The sequence below is a fragment of the Bombina bombina genome, chromosome 5 (genome assembly GCF_027579735.1).
Source record: "Bombina bombina isolate aBomBom1 chromosome 5, aBomBom1.pri, whole genome shotgun sequence".
NCBI lineage: Eukaryota > Metazoa > Chordata > Amphibia > Anura > Bombinatoridae > Bombina > Bombina bombina.
Genome location: NC_069503.1, coordinates 711,542,153 through 711,563,918, shown reverse-complemented (window position 1 = coordinate 711,563,918; position 21,766 = coordinate 711,542,153). Strand labels below are relative to the sequence as shown.

Below are 21,766 nucleotides of genomic sequence, written 5' to 3'. Positions count from 1 at the left end.
ACAATGTAAGAACGCCTGTCTTTTTATGTGGTCTGAAGACAACTGAGACCTGTGGAACCTCCCCCTTGGGGGAAGTCCCTTGAATTCCAGAAGATAACCCTGGGAGACTATTTCTAGCGCCCAAGGATCCAGAACATCTCTTGCCCAAGCCTGAGCGAAGAGAGAGAGTCTGCCCCCCACCAGATCCGGTCCCGGATCGGGGGCCAATATTTCATGCTGTCTTGGTAGCAGTGGCAGGCTTCTTGGCCTGCTTTCCCTTGTTCCAGCCTTGCATTGGTCTCCAAGCTGGCTTGGCTTGAGAAGTATTACCCTCTTGCTTAGAGGACGTAGCACTTTGGGCTGGTCCGTTTTTACGAAAGGGACGAAAATTAGGTCTATTTTTCGCCTTGAAAGGCCGATCCTGAGGAAGGGCGTGGCCCTTACCCCCAGTGATATCCGAGATAATCTCTTTCAAGTCAGGGCCAAACAGCGTTTTCCCCTTGAAAGGAATGTTTAGTAGCTTGTTCTTGGAAGACGCGTCAGCCGACCAAGATTTCAACCAAAGCGCTCTGCGCGCCACAATAGCAAACCCAGAATTCTTAGCCGCTAACCTAGCCAATTGCAAAGTGGCGTCTAGGGTGAAAGAATTAGCCAATTTGAGAGCATTGATTCTGTCCATAATCTCCTCATAAGGAGGAGAATCACTATCGAGCGCCTTTATCAGTTCATCAAACCAGAAACATGCGGCTGTAGTGACAGGGACAATGCATGAAATTGGTTGTAGAAGGTAACCCTGCTGAACAAACATCTTTTTAAGCAAACCTTCTAATTTTTTATCCATAGGATCTTTGAAAGCGCAACTATCCTCTATGGGTATAGTGGTGCGTTTGTTTAAAGTAGAAACCGCTCCCTCGACCTTGGGGACTGTCTGCCATAAGTCCTTTCTGGGGTCGACCATAGGAAACAATTTTTTAAATATGGGGGGAGGGACGAAAGGAATACCGGGCCTTTCCCATTCTTTATTAACAATGTCCGCCACCCGCTTGGGTATAGGAAAAGCTTCTGGGAGCTCCGGCACCTCTAGGAACTTGTCCATTTTACATAGTTTCTCTGGGATGACCAACTTTTCACAATCATCCAGAGTGGATAATACCTCCTTAAGCAGAATGCGGAGATGTTCCAACTTAAATTTAAATGCAATTACATCAGGTTCAGCCTGTTGAGAAATGTTCCCTGAATCAGTAATTTCTCCCTCAGACAAAACCTCCCTGGCCCCCTCAGATTGGGTTAGGGGCCCTTCAGAGATATTAATATCAGCGTCGTCATGCTCTTCAGTAACTAAAACAGAGCAGCCACGCTTACGCTGACAAGGGTTCATTTTGGCTAAAATGTTTTTGACAGAATTATCCATTACAGCCGTTAATTGTTGCATAGTAAGCAGTATTGGCGCGCTAGATGTACTAGGGGCCTCCTGAGTGGGCAAGACTCGTGTAGACGAAGGAGGGAATGATGCAGTACCATGCTTACTCCCCTCACTTGAGGAATCATCTTGGGCATCATTGTCATTATCACATAAATCACATTTATTTAAATGAACAGGAATTCTGGCTTCCCCACATTCAGAACACAGTCTATCTGGTAGTTCAGACATGTTAAACAGGCATAAACTTGATAATAAAGTACAAAAAACGTTTTAAAATAAAACCGTTACTGTCACTTTAAATTTTAAACTGAACACACTTTATTACTGCAATTGCGAAAAAACATGAAGGAATTGTACAAAATTCACCAAATTTTCACCACAGTGTCTTAAAGCCTTAAAAGTATTGCACCCCAAATTTGGAAGCTTTAACCCTTAAAATAACGGAACCGGAGCCGTTTTAACACTTTAACCCCTTTACAGTCCCTGGTATCTGCTTTGCTGAGACCCAACCAAGCCCAAAGGGGAATACGATACCAAATGACGCCTTCAGAAAGTCTTTTCTAAGTATCAGAGCTCCTCTCACATGCGACTGCATGCCATGCCTCTCAAAAACAAGTGCGCCACACCGGCGCGAAAATGAGGCTCTGCTTATGCTTTGGGAAAGCCCCAGAGAAATAAGGTGTCTAATACAGTGCCTGCCGATATTATAATATCAATAAAACCCAGATAAAATGATTCCTCAAAGCTAAATATGTTTTAAAACTGAATCGATTTAGCCCAGAAAAGTCTACAATCTTAATAAGCCCTTGTGAAGCCCTTATTTACCATCGTAATAAACATGGCTTACCGGATCCCATAGGGAAAAATGACAGCTTCCAGCATTACATCGTCTTGTTAGAATGTGTCATACCTCAAGCAGCAAGAGACTGCACACTGTTCCCCCAACTGAAGTTAATTGCTCTCAACAGTCCTGTGTGGAACAGCCATGGATTTTAGTTACGGTGCTAAAATCATTTTCCTCATACAAACAGAAATCTTCATCTCTTTTCTGTTTCTGAGTAAATAGTACATACCAGCACTATTTTAAAATAACAAACTCTTGATTGAATAATAAAAACTACAGTTAAACACTAAAAAACTCTAAGCCATCTCCGTGGAGATGTTGCCTGTACAACGGCAAAGAGAATGACTAGGGGTAGGCGGAGCCTAGGAGGGATCATGTGACCAGCTTTGCTGGGCTCTTTGCCATTTCCTGTTGGGGAAGAGAATATCCCACAAGTAAGGATGACGCCGTGGACCGGACACACCTATGTTGGAGAAATGAAAAAATGGCTCAATACCAAAATCAGTTGCAAGAAAATGTTTTAACTTTTTTTTATTTAATTCACTGTACAGAAGCATAGAAAGATTTGAGATTCCAATAAGTAAAAACGCTTGAGTTCAGACCTCTGGTAGACTTCAAATGATGGTAAACTTTCTCCTTTTTATAAGCAGATCCGGAAAACCATCAGGCACTCTTACAATTATTTTTTTTAAGCTAAAAGCACCAATTGGAGAACAGTTCAAACCATTGGCTCACAAAATAAATTACTTTTGAAGAGAGCGGCCGGAGCACGAGGTATTTGAAATTCAGTGCTACATTAAAAAGTAGGTTATAGCGCATCTTCATTACAACTGACTAATTAAACTCCATTTAAATTATCGCTAACATTCCGGATCTTTTTATACAAAGGGGAAGGTTTACCATCACTTTAACTTTCTGTTAAAGGGGCATTGTAAAAATTACAATTTTCCAATTTCTTAGAGCTTGAATTTAGTTTTTTTTTTATATTCACTGTGTTTAACCAATTAATTTAAGAGTTTTCTCTGATATATGTTGAATTGTGTTGGTAATAACACATAGCACTGATAAATATTACCTATCTATACTATTTTCACAAAAGTAATAAGTAAAAATAAATTTACCAATCTTTATACCCAAAAATATCAGGTTTTCATTTATGTTCTTTCACAAAAATTATATAGTTCACAAATAAATGATTTGTGAACTCAGTCTTTGTTTTCCAGCTTCTTTTTTTTCTTCTTCCCTTGTTTGCTGGCCAGTTTCCTTCTCTTTTGTTCCACTTGTGTTTCTGGTTCATCCGTTTCCTCTCTTTTCGTTTTCTCATTTTGACAGCTTGTTCTCTTTTTTGAAATCTCAGTTATGTTTGCTAGAACGAAAATACAGATTTCACAATGGCTTTCAATGCATAAAAACAAACAAAAAACAGAACATTTAAAAATATTTTACAGTAATTGATTCTTGTTACATTCAGTAGTTTAATATATTCCATATTTGAGTTTCCAATTTTGGAATTATTCTCTTGGTCTAAAAATTTGAGGAGCTAATTTATGAATCATTAGACATTCCCAAACCAGAACTCTCTGTCTGCATGTTCGTTTTTTTTCATATTCTTATAATACTTTTTTCTTGCTAATAAAGTATGTAAAACTTTAACGCCTCAGTTAAAGGGACATAAAAGTAAAAATGTATACTAATGCATTTCAGATTTAAAAGGATGTAAAAAACAAACAAATTTTCTTTCAAGATTTAAATAGAGTACCATTTTAAACACATTTCTAATTTACTTATTAAAATAAAATTGTACTCTTGGTATCCTTTGTTGAAAAGTAGACGTAGGTAGTGTCAAGCACTATATGGCAGCAGTTTTGCAACAATGGCTTTAATAATGTTATACATTTTGCAAACACTGCTGCCATCTAGTGCTCAAAAGCATTCTTGTCATATAGTTGTCCATTCATGTGCAAACTACCTATTCTTTTCAACAAAGAATGGCAAGAGAACGTACATTTAATAAAATAAGTAAATTGAAAACTTTTTATAAAATTGTATGCTTTGTCTGAACCATGAAAGAAAATGTTTGGGTTTTACATCCCTGAAAAAATGCATTTTTCAAAAGACGTTATTAAAAAATAATAATCACTAGATGCATTTTTGTAAATACAGAAGTAATACAACATGATTTAAAAAGTAAAATGTAACTGTGTGCATTTTAGAGTTTTTTGTCCCTTTTAATAAAGGCATTTAAAAATAATGTCAACAGACACAAATGTGACTGGAAAACCTGCATAAACATTTTATCTCTCACTTACATTTAGTCTAATAACTACTATCACAGCTAGCAGTTTTGAAGCAGTTTCCTATTACACACATACCAGCTGCAGTATCTGCAGGGGCTTGCTCTTTGCTTTTCACCACAGCTGGAAGCCAAACCGAAAGACACGTAAGTCTGGCTGATGTGCTGACTTCACATAGCAAGGCTGGAGGAGTCTCAAGCTAGAACAGTAACACATTGCAAACATATTAGATCCAGACATTAGATTTCCTTAACAAAATACATAGCAATGTTATTGAGTATAGTCTTTAGTTCTAATATAATATGGTATTGATTTCTTTAATGTTATTCAAGCGTTACTAATCATACTATATTTTTTAGGCATGGTTTATAATATAAGAAATGCAATGTTCAGTTAGATATCAGTGTTCTCCCAAGGATGTTTTAATGGGCATACCACCCGCCCTGAGTTTTACGGACCACCCACCTTAAATGTAAGCTAAAATTATAACGACCACTAAATACAGTAGAATAACAATATGTAAATGCATTACAAAAAGACAATGCAAATGTACTTAGTTTGAATTTTAAATGAGTAGATTTCTTTCTAAAAAAATAAATAAATTTAGTTGTATTTTCTCTCCCACTGTATCATGTGACAGCCATAAGCCAATCACAAATGCATATATGTATATTCTGTGAATCTTGCACATGCTCAGTAGAAGCTAGAGCCTTAAATCAAATGTATACAAAAAGATTGTGCACATTTAGATAATGGATGTGAATTGTAAAGTTGATTAGTTATGTGCTCTATCTGAATAAAAAAAAAAGTTTGAATCAGGTAATATTTGCTGTACAAATTATCATGAAATCAAGTAATGTTAAAGTTTTCTATTAATTTGCACTTTGGATAGCTTAAATGGACAGTATACACCAATTTTCATATAACTGCATGTAATAGACACTACTATAAAGAATACTATGCACAGATACTGATATAAAATCCAGTATAAAACTGTTTAAAAACTTACTTTAAAGCTCCCAGTATAGCTCTGTTGAAAAGGTTACTGGAAGACCCACTTTAAGTGGGAAATAACAGACACTCCCCCTTCCTCTGCATACAAAAAGACTCTTTACACAAACAGGAGCAAGCTATAGTATATATACATCAGTATTCTCCTAAAACTTTGGGGCTTGGTTAGGAGTCTGAAAATCAGCGCAATATTATTTAAAAATAAGGAAAACTATAAAAATTTTTTTTAGAAAAACAACAACTGTATGGGCTATATAAATGGATTATCTACAAAACATTTATGCAAAGAAAAATAGAGAGTGTATAAAATGTCCCTTTAAATAATATTTATAAATAATAGAAAATGTTAGAACATTTTAAAGTACTACACTGCCCCCACCTGGCTACTTCATAACCCACTCGGCTAGCAAAATTGTCTATGGAGAACAATGGATATGGAATATCTATTTACAGAAAGTATAACTGCAATTATTTTTTTTACAAGAAAAAGTTATCTGAAAAGCAACCATCGACCAGCTTAAAATGTAGGCGGTACCTATATAATATATAGCCTTTATCAATGCCCAAACAGTATAAATTAATACACATTTGGATACTTGGCACACAACACAATTCGATACTTGTGAGAAGTGGGTAAGTGCAAAAATAGACAAAGTTTAATAGAATTTTTATATAGGAGGATTTAGTATTTTAGGTTTTGTAAATCTGGTGATAAGATATATAGAACTAATCCTATATTATTGATGTGTTTGATACAAAAAATAAAAATGAGTCATTTCCTAACTTTTTCTATCATGAAAATGATAGAAAATGGCAAACACATAAGATCATTACATTAGAGATTTTGTTTACAGGATATTATTTAAACCCACCTGCGCAATATCAATTTTCCACATCTTAATGTAACCGTCACTTGATGAAGATACAAGAATATGCGATCCTTCATGTTCAAAACTGTGCAGACTTTTCACTCTAATACAAATAAATTAAATTACAAGCAGCAGGATGTCATGACGTAACTTGCAAATAATATAGATTTTATTTTTAAAACAAGCAGTGTGTTCTGTTGGTAAATAATATATTTTTCTACTTGTGTTTCTATGAAATATATACTAGGAATGTGCATGCAACAGTTTTGTTAGCTGCCAAATGCAGAAGGCAGCGACTGCTTGCGGCAACCGGCACTTTTCTTCTTGTGTAAGTGCAACACAGTAAGATCCGGTTTTGCACATTTCTTAGTGCGTTGCCCTTTCACAAGTAAATACTCGGATCAGAAAAAAGCTGAATGCCATGAGTATATTCCACCTTCTGCTGAATGCACATATACCGTATGTAGTATACACTGTCTAAATTTGATGTTACTGCACATGACCGACAGCTCTATGCTCCCTCCGTAGGTTGCATGTGCCGCAAACGTTATCATCAAAATAGCAGTAATTTTTTTATGTGAAGCATTTTTACAAAAAGAAATATACTGCATAAAAGGTTCTAAATTAATTTGAAAAGCAAATCTGTACATTTAAAATTTTACAAGAATGTCCTTTTAAAAAAGGCTGACGATAAAAAAGTAGTTTGTTAAAGCAAATTATAAATATACATAACTATATAAGAACAAAAAATTTGATTACATTTCACTTTTTAATACCATGTAAAGAAAACCCCATATGTGCAATATAAATAGCATTTGATTGTATTCCTTTCCTAGCTTTGACCATGTTAATCTTGAGTGTCTACTCATTAGGAACAAAGGAGATGAGGTGGTTGTACTAAAGAAAAAAAAAAACCTCTCCTAAACAAGAATGATGAGCAGCAAAGCAGAGACCAAATATTTCCTTAGCTAAGATTCAACAACACATTTCTAAACGTATATATTCGACAAAAGGAAAACTAAAAACACTTTTGCTATCAATTCCATTCTGAACAGCTGTAACCTCATACCTGTTTTCATGAGCTTTAAACTCACATAGGCAGTTCTGTGAGTCAATGTCATACAATCTGATTGCTTCCTCGTCCCCGGCCACAGCTAAGAGAGAATCCTGTTATAGCAAAAGATGAAGACGACAGAAAACACAGGGTCATAAATACTGTGACATTGACAAATCAGTTTTAAGGGACATGAAAGTAAAAAATAAAATAAAAAAAACTATCATGATTCGGATAGAGTATGCAAATTTAAAACTTTCCAATTTACTTCTAAAGTATTAATGGTACTGGTGATACAGGCTGTGGGGGTACACATAACGTATATACACACACATGTCCGACCTTCAGAAAGCTTCATTACTGTTGGGGGGGGGGGGATCCTACACTGCAGAAAATCAATTCTATTAAAAACAAAACAAAAATAAACCCTAAAACAAGTTGGGATAGAGACAAAATATAATAATATATTCTTTAATTACTTTACCTGCAAAGTTATACTGCAGTGCCTCGCCTTTAACACCTTTTTTTTAGTTTTGGAATTGTAAAGCTCTAACTCCCCCCATACATTTTCTTCTTTGGCTGTATCTATTGTTGTTTTAGTAGAATGCAAACATCCATAGGGATTATCTTCTAGAAGCTGTGAATTTAGTTGAAATACAATGCCTGTGTCTAAACACTGATAAGGGGGGTGGAGTTGGCTGCTCCAGGCAGCTTAGCTATGTAATTTATTTTGCTTATTTTTGAAAATTATTTTAAAATACTTGCCAGCAATTTTTAAACATTTTTTTAATGCAAATTTTTAATTAATTAGCTCTTTTAGGATATGCACATCTCAACCTGTTTTATGTCCCTTTAATACTGTCAGACCGTCTGCCAGTACCTAAACTGGTGGTCAGAAGTGTGGGGGGGGGGGGGGGGGGGGAAGCTGTTTGAGAGGGATCAGGGAGGAGGGAAGTGTCAAGTGGGAGGGCAATTCCTGCATTAAAAACCTATTACCCTTACCAGCTAGTTAACCCCTTCACTGCCAAGAATTTCATAAGTGCGGTGCACAGTTGCAATTAGTGGACTTCTAATCGCCAAAAACTAATTGCAAAGCCGTGCATGTCTGTTATTTCTGAAAAAAATGGGACCTCAGAGAACCTTTTTACAACCAACCATTGGCCTTATGACTTATGTAGTTGTGAGTAAAGAATTTCAGTGAAGAACCCAAAGTTAGTGAAAAAGTATATATATTTTTTTAAAAATAGGATTGCATTTGGCAGGACAAAAGGTGGCATGGGACATACCAAAATGGGCCTAGAACACCACCTTGGGCTATCTACTAAAAAAAATATTCGAAATGTTGGGCAAGATTTTCTTTAAAATTCCTGGTAGCGAAGGGATAGAGATAGAATATATATATATACACACATATATACACATACATACATACATTCTATACTCTATAAGGAAACAGTAAACCTTATCCAGCACTACACATAAAGTCGAAGAATTAAAAATAAAGAAGGAGCTGTGAACTACTCAAAACCAAACACACTATCAATTTGATGATACATTTTACAGACAGATAAGGGGCACAGCAATGGGTGCATGCTGTACCCCTACCTATGCATGTCTGTACTTAGGAAGATGGGAGAATGAACAAATCTTGGACACTACCACCGAGTATGACCAATCAATCCTTCTGTGGATTCGCTATATCGATGATGTCCTCCTATTATGGGAGGGCCCATCTGATAAATTGATCAAATTTATGGATCAACTGAATATTAATGATTGGAACCTGAAGTTCACTTATGAGTGGAGCTATGAGTCTTTGTCTTTCTTGGATCTTAAAATTACCAAGAAGGACAATAGACTATCAACTGAAATATTTAGGAAGAGTACTTCAGCGAATACACTGCTTGAAGCCTCTAGTCATCATCCCCAACATCAAATAAATGCAATCCCCATTGGACAATATTTAAGACAGAAGAGGAATTGTTCCTCTGATGAATCTTTTAAAGAATATGCAGAGGATTTAAAAAAAGAGATTCAAAGCTAGGGGATAACACAATAAAATTATTAAAAAGGGATTTCATAGAGCAAGAGATACTACACGAGCTAAATTATTATATGACAAAGTGGATAGACAACCCAGCTCACTAGTCAGATTTATTAGTACTTTCAATTCAGAATGGGGGGGAAGTCAGAAAAATCCTATGTAGACATTGGAACATTCTTACTTCAGATTCAGATATATATAAAATTGTGGGGGATTATCCCTTAATGACGGCTAGACGTGCACCCTCTCTTCAAGACAAACTAGTTCATAGCCACTATAAAGGCACTAAAGACTGGTTAGGCAAACATCAAAAGAATGATGGTTGGTATAAATGTGGCAAGTGTAAAATGTGTAAACACATTAACAGAGGCCAAGTTATAATTGATAACAGGGGCTATCCGCATAGGATTAAGGGACATATCACCTGCCGCAGGAGGAGGAGCATTGCTTAAACTTATACGCAATTGTATTCTTGCAGTGACTCTTTTCAGAAAACAGTGGACGCACTAAGCAAAATATTAATAGAGCTCTTATGGTTGTGTGAGGATCTGTTCTTGCTTTAATTGTTGCACATTTATTATTTTTTGTAATAGTAATAAACTTAGTTACATTGACTTCTGACTACTGTGATAGTGTGTTTGGTTTTGAGTAGTTCACAGCTCCTTCTTTATTTTTAATCCTTCGACTTTATGTGTAGTGCTGGATAAGGTTTACCGTTTCCTTATAGAATTTATTTATTTTTCTAAACCTCCGTGCACCTGGAGTCTCATCTTTCCATTGGAAATAGGTGGGCCCCAGTTCACAGTCTAATATACATCCTGTGGTAGCTGGTATAGTTCTTTTGAATTATTTGTGAACACTCAAATTTATAAGGAAACTCACTTTGTCCAGACATTTTGAAAAATTTAAGAAAGAACGTATCATTAATATGGGTATTATCACACCTATCGGCTTAAATTATCTGGACCTGGACACACTAATAAACCATGGAACAATTAGTTATAGAAGGGGATACTATCAGAAATGAAGATAGCAACATTTTATCACCTACCCAAGATCAACAAGGATCAGCTAAATACACCGGGTAGGCCGATCATTTCAGGCATTGGATCTCTAACTGCCAAACTGTCTGAATATGTAGATTATTTTCTGCAGCCCCTAGTTCCGACTCTGAAAGCTTATTTTAGAGACACTCCCAATATTATAGAAAAATTGTCTCCCATAAAGTGGAAAGATATCTACAAGTGGCTTACTTTATATATGAGCACACTGTACACTAACATACCACAACAACTGGTACAAGAAGCTATAAAATATTGGCTGAACAAGTCAACCAACCTTACAGGTGTTAAGAAAAGTTTTATTTCTGAATCCATCAGGTTCATTCTGGAGAAGAATTACTTCAGATTCAATGAGGAGTTCTATTTGGAGATTGGCGGTACGGCTATGAGGACAAAATTCGCCCCCCAGCTACGCCAACCTGTATTTGGAACAACCTCCCCTACCAGTCACATTTAATAACAAAGTCTAGATTTATAAACTATATTATAGCGATATGGGAAGGGGATGACACCAAACTAAAAAAATTCCTAACTTATATGAACAATTTAAATTTAAGCTTCACAGATAAATCTAGTGAAATAGAAATTGAATTTTTCGATTTAGTATTCTTCTCAGAAGACGATAAAATCCTGACTAGGTTATACAAAAAAACCTACAGATAGTAAAGGATACCTTAGTGCGAAAAGCGGTCACCACCCCAATTGGATTCATAATATCCCTTACGGTCAATTCCAAAATGAGTGATTTTGAGAGGGAATCAGATTTCCTCAAAACCAAGTTATTGACTAAGGAATACGATTAAGAGACATTAACAAAGGCATATAATAGGGTCCCTAAGATGGACAGAGTGGGAGGGCACTTTTATTACAACCTATAACACAGGGGCAAAAGAGATAGAAAGAATTCTCAGGAAGCATTGGCATATACTATCTAAGGATCCCCTCCTAAAAGACATAGGGGAGAAAGGGCCACAAATAATATATAGGAAAAGTAGAAAAGTAAATTTATGCTTACCTGATAAATTAATTTCTTTTACGATATGACGAGTCCACGGATTTCATCCTTACTTGTGGGATATTAACCTCCTGCTAACAGGAAGTGGCAAAAAGCACCGCAGCAGAGCTGTATATATAGCCCCTCCCTTCCCCTCCATCCTCAGTCATTCGGCCGAAGGTATAGGAAGAGAAAAGGAAAGGCTAAAAGGTGTAGAGGTGACTGAAGTTACAAAATATAAAAGAAAACTGTCTTAAAAAGAACAGGGTAGGCCGTGGACTCGTCATATCGTAAAAGAAATTAATTTATCAGGTAAGCATAAATTTACTTTACTTTTACAAAGATATGACGAGTCCACAGATTTCATCCTTACTTGTGGGATACCAATAACAAAGCAAAAGGACACGGATGAAAGGAAGGGACAAGACAGGAACCTAAACAAAAGGCACCACTATTTGAAGAACCTGTCTCCCAAAAATAGCCTCAGAAGAAGCAAAAGTATCAAATTTGGAAAAAGTATGAAGAGACGACCAAGTCGCAGCCTTACAAATTTGTTCAACAGAAGCATCGTTTTTAAAGGTCCATGTGGAAGCCACAGCCCTAGTAGAATGAGCCGTAATTCTTTCAGGAGGCTGCTGTCTAGCGGATGATACTTCTCAGCCAAAAAGAAAGAGGTAGCCATAGCTTTCTGACCCCTACGCTTTCCAGAATAAACAATGAATAATGAAGATGATTGACGGAAATCCTTAGTTGCCTATAAGTAAAACTTTAAGGCACGGACCACATCCAAATTATGCAACATACGCTCCTTCTTAGAAGAAGGGTTAGGACATGAGGAAGGAACAACAATTTCCTGATTAATATTTTTATTTGAAACAACCTTAGGAAGGAATCCAGGTTTGGCACGTAAAACCACCATATCAGAATGAAAAATGAGATAAGGAGAATCACACTGTAACGCTGAAAGCTCAGAAACTCTTCGAGCAGAAGAAATAAAAACTAAAAACAGAACTTTCCAAGATAACAATTTGATATCCATGGAATGCATGGGTTCAAACGGAACCCCTTAAAGAACTCGAAGAACTAAATTCAAACTCCAGGGAGGAGTAATGGATCTAAATACAGGCTTAATTCTAGATAAAGCCTGACAAAAAGACTGAACCTGGCACATCTGCCAAACGTTTGTGAAACAGAATTGACAAAGCAGAAATTTGTCCCTTTAAGGAACTTGCTGATAACCTTTTCTCCAATCCTTTGAGAAAAGACAGAATCCTAACTTTACTCCATGAGTAACCCTTGGATTCACACCAATGAAGATATTTATGCCATATCTTATGATAGATTTTTCTAGTGACAGGCTTTCTAGCCTGTATCAGAGTATTGATGACCGAATCAGAGAATCCTCGCTTCGATAAAATAAAGCGTTCAATCTCCACGCATTCAACTGCAGAGAAATTAGATTTGGATGTTGGAAAGGACCTTGAATGAAAAGGTCCTGTCTCAAAGGAAGTTTCCACGGTGGCAGAGAGGACATGTCCACTAGATCCGCATACCAAGTCCTGCGTGGCCACTATCAGGATCACAGAAGCTCTCTCCTGTTTGATTCAAGCAATCACGCGTGGGAGGAGAGGAAATGGTGGAAACACATAAGCTAGGCTGAACAACCAAGGCACTGCCAAGGCATCTATCAGTTCGGCCTGAGGATCCCTTGACCTGGATCCCTATCTTGGAAGCTTGGCATTCCGTCGAGATGCCATCAGATCCAATTCCGGTCTGCCCCATCGGAGAATCAATGAGGCAAATACCTCCGGGTGAAGTTCCCACTCCCCCGGATAAAAAGTCTGTCGACTTAGAAAATCCGCTTCCCAGTTCTCTACTCCTGGGATGTAGATCGCTGACAGATGACAAGAGTGGGCCTCCGCCCAACAGATTATCTTGGATACTTCTTTCATCGCTAAGGAACTCCTTGTTCCCCCTTGATGATTGATATAAGCCACAGTTGTGATGTTGTCCGACAGGAATCTGATAAATTTGGCAGAAGCCAACTGAGGCCACGCCTGAAGCGCATTGAATATTGCTCTCAGTTCCAGAATATTGATTGGAAGTAGAGACTCCACCTGAGTGTAAACACCCTGAACTTTCAGGGAGTTCCAGGCTGCACTCCAGCCCAGAAGGCTGGCATCCGTTGTCACTATCACCCACGAGGGTCTGCGGAAACAAGTCCCATGGGACAGATGATCCGGCGACAACCACCAAAGAAGAGAGTCTCTGGTCTCTTGATCCAGATTTATCTGAGGAGATAAATCTGCATAATCCCCATTCCACTATCCGAGCATGCACAGCTGCAGCAGTCTGAGATGAAAGCGAGCAAACAGAATGATCTCCATTGCCGCTACCATTAATCCAATTACCTCCATAAACTGAGCCACTGATGGCTGAGCTCGGCAAGTATTTTGAATCTTTGATCTTCTGACCTCTGTCAGAAATATTTTCATGGCTACCGAGTCTATCAGAGTTCCCAAGAAAGGAACCCTTGTCTGTGGAACAAGTGAACTCTTCTCTATGTTCACCTTCCAACCGTGAGTTCTCAGGAAAGACAACACTATGTCCGTGTGAGATTTTGTCAGTTGATATGTTGACGCCTGAATCAGAATATCGTCCAGATAAGGCGCCACTGCTATGCCTCATGGTCTGAAAACCGCCAAAAGAGAACCTAGAACCTTTGTGAAGATTCTGGGTGCTGTGGCCAACCCGAAGGGAAGAGCCACAAACTGATAAGGTTTGTCCAGGAAGGCAAACCTTAGAAACTGATGATGATCCTTGTGGATAGGAATATGAAGGTAAGCATCATTAAAATCCACGGTAGTCATATATTGACCCTCCTGGATCATTGGTAAAATTGTTTGTATAGTCTCCATCTTGAATGATGGTACTCTGAGAAATTTGTTTAGACACTTGAGGTCTAAGATGGGTCTGAAAGTGCCCTCTTTTTTGGGAACCACAAATAGATTTGAGTAAAACCCCTGTCCTTGTTCCGATTTTGGAACTGGACAAATCACTCCCATGGTAACAAGGTCTTTTACACAGCGTAAGAACGCCTCTCTTTATCTGGTCTACAGATAATCTTGGAAGATGAAACCTCCCTCTTGGGAGAAAATCCTTGAAATCCAACTGATAACCGTGGGTCACTATTTATAGTGCCCAGGGGTCCTAAACATCTCTTGCCCAAGCCTGGACAAAGAAAGAGTCTGCCCGCTACTAGATCCGGTCCCGGATCGGGGGCCACCCCTTCATGCCGTCTTAGTAGCAGCAGCGGGCTTCTTAGATTGTTTACCCTTATTCCAATTTTGGTTGGGTCTCCAGACTGACTTAAATTGGGTAAAATTCCCTTCCTGCTTTGTGGATGAAGAGGAAGTAGAAGGTCCTCCCTTAAAATTCCAAAAGGAACGAAAATTATTCTGTTTACCCCTCATCTTAACAGACTTATCCTGAGGTAGGGCATGGCCTTTACCTTCTGTAATGTCAGAAATGATTTCCTTCAATGCAGGCCCAAAAAGGGTCTTACCTTTAAAAGGAATAGCTAAAAGCTTATGTTTTGATGACACATCAGCAGACCAAGATTTGAGCCACAACGCTCTAAAATAGCAAATCCTGCATTTTTCGCAGCTAATTTAGCATTTTGAAAAGCGGCATCAGTAATAAAAGAATTAGCTAACTTGAGAGCCTTAATTCTATCCAAAATTTCATCTAACAGAGTCTCAACTTTCAGGGACTCTTCCAGAGCTTCAAACCAAAAAGCTGCTGCAGTAGTTACTGGAACAATGCAAGCAGTAGCTAGTAAAAGAAATCCCTGATTAATAAACAAACAATTTCTTTAGGAGACCCTCTAATTTTTTATCCATAGGGTCTTTGAAAGCACAACTGTCCTCAATGGGTATAGTTGTACGCTTAGCCAGAGTAGATATAGCTCCCTCCACCTTAGGGACCGTTTGCCACAAGTCCCGAATGGTGTCCGATATGGGAAACATTTTCTTAAAAGTAGGAGGGGGAGAAAATGGTATACCTGGTCTATCCCATTCCTTCTTTATAATTTCTGAAATTCTTTTAGGAACCAGAAAAACATCAGTATAAGTAGGCACTTCTAGATATTTGTCCATCTTACACAATTTCTCTGGTGATATCATAATAGGATCACAATCATCCAGAGTCGCTAAGACCTCCCGAAGCAACAAACGGAGGTGTTCAAGCTTAAATTTGAAGGACATAATGTCTGAATCTGTCTGAGGTAACACATTCCCTGAGTCTGAAATTTCTCCCTCAGACAGCAATTCCCTGACCCCCAACTCAGAACACTGTGAGGGTACATCAGAAATAGCTAATAAAGTATCAGAGGATTCAGTATTTACATTAATACCTGACCTACTGCGTTTACCCTGCAACACTGGTAATTTAGATAATACCTCTGTAAGGGTAGTTGACGTAACTGCAGCCATCTCCTGTCGAGTAAAGGAATTAGACGCACTAGAGGTACTTGGCGTCGCTTGTGAGGGCGTTAAAGGTTGTGACACTTGGGGAGAATTGGATGGCATAACCTGATTCTCTTCAGATTGAGAATCATCCTTAGGCACACTATCTTGACCTAAAATATGGTCTTTACAATGTAAGGCCCTTTCAGTACAAGAGGTACACAATGAAAGAGGGGGTTCCACAATAGCTTCTAAACATAATCCTCAATGTCAGACATGTTGAACAGACTAATAATAGCCACAAAAGTCGTTTAAACGCTTTATTTATTGCTTAAAATAAAACTTTTGAAAAACGTGTACTGCGCCTTTAAGAAAGAAAAAAAGTGAACAATTTTTCCAAAACTGCTTAAATAACGTTAATTTGCTACCAAAATTCACTAAAACTAATTGGTATATCCAAAAATTATTGCACCCTATGAGAAAGGTGAAAAATATATCAGTTTACACAAAAACACCCTCTGCACCTCGCCTGGCGCCTATCTGCCCATGGGTACTTTCGGAATGAATAGCCAACACTCCAAGCCAGAGACTACTGTCCAGGAGCAACCGAAGTAACTGCTTGCTGCTCCTCTGTCAGAAGGAAGTGCGCATCTGAGCGCGCGAAGACAAGCCCCGCCCCTTATGGCCGAAGTTGGAGTAGGCCCAAACACAACCGCATGGGAAGCGGTTTTTCATACAGCTAAGTGGAACACAAAACACACACCAAACACATCCCAGCAAGTCATGCTGGATATATAATAAAAAAAACAGCTCAATCGTTTAACTACTTATCGATTTAAAGCCCTTATGTCTCTCCCAGAGTGTCATATCATGCCCTTATGTCAGAAATAAAAACTAAAAACAAGGGACTCCAGTAACACCCTTCTGTGAAACAGGTCCTGCTGCTTACCCCATTCCCATATAGGGAAATAAATGCCAGGCAGTTCTGATATAGCAAGTCTCTTATGAAATAAAAGGCAGCACATACCTTAATACTGCTTGTAGCATGAAACCGGTCTCCACACTGAAGATGTCTCATGTGCCCCAAGGCAGAACATGCAGTGATCTGAGATGTCATCGCAGAAAATGCAGCATGTCTGCAGAAAGAACAGGAACAGGATACATGCAGGAACTGTTATCGATTTAACTTTTCACCGCTGCTCCACATTAGGCTGTTCTCTTCAAACAGAGCTGTTCTCTGGCTGCACCGTCTGTGTAAGTTTTCCTTATTTAAAATTGAATTTGATTTAAAAATGACCTGCAGAAAAATTTTCACTGAAAAAAATCTCATTGCAGAAAGTGAAAAGAAGTTCTGCCTCTGGGCTCATGTGTTACCTTCAGAAGTCTTGTAGGGACCAGCATGGATCTTAGTTACAACTGCTAAGATCATCAACCTCAGGGCAGAAATCTTTTTCCATATCCCCCTGAGGAAAATAGTACACACCAGTACCATTTAAAATAAAAAAATTCTTGATTGAAGAAACTAAAACTAACACCTCACTTTACCATGTCTTCCTAGTATAACACAGGCAAAGAGAATGACTGGGGGTGGAGGGGAAGGGAGGGGCTATATATACACAACTCTGCTGTGGTGCTCTTTGCCACTTCCTGTTAGCAAGAGGTTAATATCCCACAAGGATGAAATCCGTGGACTCGTCATATCTTTGTAAAAGAAATCTTAAATCCATCATAGCTCCCAGTAGACTGGGAAGAAAGGGAAAAGACAAACCGGAGGGAAATTGGTTGGGCTCCAATTCAATCTGCTTTTTTAAATGCAACCAGTTAAATTGTGTTGGGTTTACCCACCACTATAATAACAACAAACCTACAAAACAAATAACATCCACAGTAACTAGCAAAACCTATGACATCGCTACACTCATGAACTGTAAAGCAGATCATGTAGTGTATATGGAAGTTACATATATAGGGCGCACAAAACGCCTATACAAGAAAAGACTCCTCGAGCACATCAGAAATATTGAAAGAGAAAAAAAACAAAAAAAAAAAACAACTCACAATTTATCAGCACATTATAGAATATGTCATAACAAAGATCCCAAGTGCTTGAAATGAACTGTTTTGGAACATATTAAGAAGACCCCACAAGGAGTGAACAAGGAATTACATCTTTGGAGATGTGAGACTTTCTGGATCCACCAATTAAACACGATGGCTCCTAAGGGTGTCAACAAGGATATAGACCTAGCAGCATTCCTTGAATAACGAAGGGCAGTTTACACTTATAGACCTCTGGATTCATATTTTACGAACAGTAACAATTAATGCCAGTATACTGATCCATCTAGTCTTTCTAACTACTAGGGGCCTCATTCCTCTTTTTTTGTCCTTTAGTTACATTTTGTTTGGGATACTATCCTCTATTCCCCCCCCGTTTTTAGGTTACATATAATATATATATTTTTTTACTTCTCATAAAAGGCTCTTACCGGAACTTAATATAGGTTTATATAATTACATCTAATCATTAAGAGGTTTTCATAATTGCTTTTGATTGGTCCACTACTGTAGAGTATATATACTCTAATGTATGATTAGATTAAGATTATATGGGTTCTCATCCTAACATATACTTGGTGAATATCTAAATGGTATCAAATATGTGCCGCTAATGTTCTTTGACGACAGTATTCGTACACTTGTTGTATACTGTTGGGGATACATTAGGTTCAGTGTATTTTTACACCAAGCTTTGTTTATCAGTTAGTGATTTTTGGCATATATAAGAACTTGTTTGTTCTATATTCATAATAACTTTTTATATATTATGATATGTTTATCTGTATTATATATACACACACGTTAGGGTTATTATAGCAACCACCTATACATCCGCTATTGTGATATCGTAGTGACACGCAACACGTCATCGCAACATCTGTCCACGTGATACCGCCTGTAACACTGATTGGATGACTACTGTAACAGGGATGACTGATGTTTTACGTACCAACGTCAGTATGACGTCCCGCACATGCGCTAGACGATTGTTTTCTATGATCGCTATGACAACTATACAGGATACAAGCGCATACATATAATGATTTGCGCAGAATTATTGGGATTGGTTTAACCTCTTGATCTTATTTAATTTATTATATATTATGATTATACTATTATTATTATGTTAGATTCTTTGTGCAAAACAAATTTGTAAACACAGCCCACACCCAATTAGCTACAAGGGCGTGTGTAGGGGTGTGCCGCCGCCCAGATTTATAAGTCCTCACCGGAAGCTCTGTTTTATGCAACCCTCTGATGAAGGATATTAACCCTTTTAAACGTGTAAAGGATTCTACTGGGACTTTTGTTTTTATAGACTGTCTCATAGTGCTATTTACACATGAACTGTTTTTGAGATATCTCGAATTGCAACTTATTGGGACCTCATTGACTCCTGACTGGTACTACAACCATCTGGAAGAATTTCTGGGGATCCCATTGAGTGTGTACATGGGTTTTATGGGTCTGTTTCATACCTCATATGTTTTAGGATTTTAAATGTGAGTGGTCATTTGGAATGTTTTTATTATTTAAAAAGAAAATATGTAAAACTGTATTATTTATGTACTCTCTTTGTATTTTTCACTTGGCATAACGCTTTGAACCAACGGATGAGTTGCTCTAGACCACGTCTCTAGCCCCACACCATACTCCAAGGGGAGAAGAACTAATCCATCCTCATCTCCAAAATAGATGCAAGATATCACTGGAGGCTTGTCACTGATAGATGCGGCAACTTATCTCATATGATTAGGGTAATTTCTATTAAGTGCACACCTATCGGCAATCTGTGTGTTTTATTATACTGCAGATTTTCTTAATATTATAAAAGACTCATTTTTTTACCTATTTATCTACTTACATTTTATTTATTTGAGTTTATTATTTATTCATTGTCAATTATTTAATTATTTATTGATTGTGTTAATTATCATTTATATGTTATAACAATTATCACCCATATGTGGTATATAATCATTGTTTATGATTGTATTGTTTGTGCTCTTTACTAGCGCTCTCTCATCCCTTCTCTCTCATACTTGGTGTCTTCACTCTCAGTACCTCAAAGTGTGTTGCGGTAGTTTGGAGTACACACACAGATTATAACAGTATACCTAAGGCCTTTAGCTGAAGTGACTTTTTGTAGCACAGACATCAAGGCAGCTTACCTTCTCCCCTCTTTGGGTGGGTTTGGTATTCTGAATATATATATATATATATATATATATATATATATATATATATATATATATATATATATATATATATATATATATATATATATATATACACACACACATATACATACATATATACACACATATATATATATATATATATATATATATATATATATATATATATATACACACACACATACACATTTTTTTAAATTACATTATGTAATTTTGTTCTGTTAAAGAAAAATACTGACTGTTTTTATACACTGTGTGTATATACACGCAAACATTTATTTAGGTATTTCCATACATAGCTAATTTTGTATGTACTTTAACATAATAAAATATATTCACACACATTATACATACATATTATATATACACATACATATGCACACATGACTTACTGTAATGAAGCGTACTGATGAAATCCTTTTTGGATTATTTATGGTGCCAATAACTGATGCGGTCTCAAGTTTGTACACATCCACCTTATTATGTATTATAATTATATATTTCTCTCCATTTGGAGACCACTGGACTATATGTGCATCTGCAATGAAGAGGTTAGTTTGCAAAGTGTTAATGAAAGTTTTTAGCATTGCAGAAAAATTAAAAAATCGGTCCTCTTCCAATTTTGCAATTTTATTTAAAAAGTAAATTCTGATTTACATTTTGACACTGAGAGTATCATATTAGATTTTATTTTCCAGGGAGATGTCCATATCAACTGTTTATGCTAAATTTTCCAATGTACTTTTTAGCACTAATTTTGCTTTGTTCTTTTGGTATTCTTAGTTGAAAGCTAAACCTAGGAGGTTTACATGCTAATTTCTAAGCCCTTAAAGACCGCCTCTTCTCTCAGGGCATTTTGACAGTTTTTCACCACTAGAGGGTGTTAGTTCATGTGTGTCATATAGATAATACTGTGCTCACGCACATGGAGTTCAGGTGAGCCATCTCTGAGTGGCTAAAATGGATGTCTGTCAAAAGAACTGAAATAAGGGGGCAGTTTGCAGAGGCTTAGATACAAGGTAATCACAGAGGTAAACATTGTATTTATATAACTGTGTTGGTTGTGCAAAACAGGGGAATGGGTACTTAAGGGATTATTTATCTTTTTAAACAATAAAAATTCTGGTGTAGACTGTCCCTTTAAGGGGTTAAATGGAGCAATAAGAGTCGTTACATACTTTGTTTGATATTTTTAATAAAAGCTGATCGACCTTCAACAAGATTCCATGTCCTGCAAGAAAAACAAAAAAGTAAAAAGAAAGTCAATAACCAATAGATCTTTCTAGAAAACAATAGTGAAGAAAAAAAAGAAAAGAAAAAAAAACCACAAACAAACAACAATGCCTACACACGATAGTTTCCAGTATGAGGTTTTCTTAAAGGGACAGTAAACCTAAAAAATAAAATCACTTAAATCCAAGCATTATATGTTATATACTACTATTCAAATTTAATTTACTTGTGTATA

General features: G+C 37.2%; 1 protein-coding gene across 1 annotated transcript in view; it reads right to left on the bottom strand.

The window, feature by feature from the left end:
- Positions 1–2,762: 2,762 nt before the first annotated feature.
- Positions 2,763–21,766, bottom strand: part of PAK1IP1 (PAK1 interacting protein 1) — a 31,920-nt gene continuing 12,916 nt past the window's right edge. Inside the window, exons 5-10 of the mRNA XM_053714741.1 lie at positions 21,477–21,529; positions 20,691–20,836; positions 7,490–7,587; positions 6,424–6,523; positions 4,619–4,739; positions 2,763–3,612 (exon numbers count right to left, since the gene is read on the bottom strand). Coding sequence (XP_053570716.1) covers positions 3,452–3,612; positions 4,619–4,739; positions 6,424–6,523; positions 7,490–7,587; positions 20,691–20,836; positions 21,477–21,529 — 679 coding nt within the window. The 3' untranslated portion in view covers positions 2,763–3,451. The remainder of the gene's footprint in view (positions 3,613–4,618; positions 4,740–6,423; positions 6,524–7,489; positions 7,588–20,690; positions 20,837–21,476; positions 21,530–21,766) is intronic.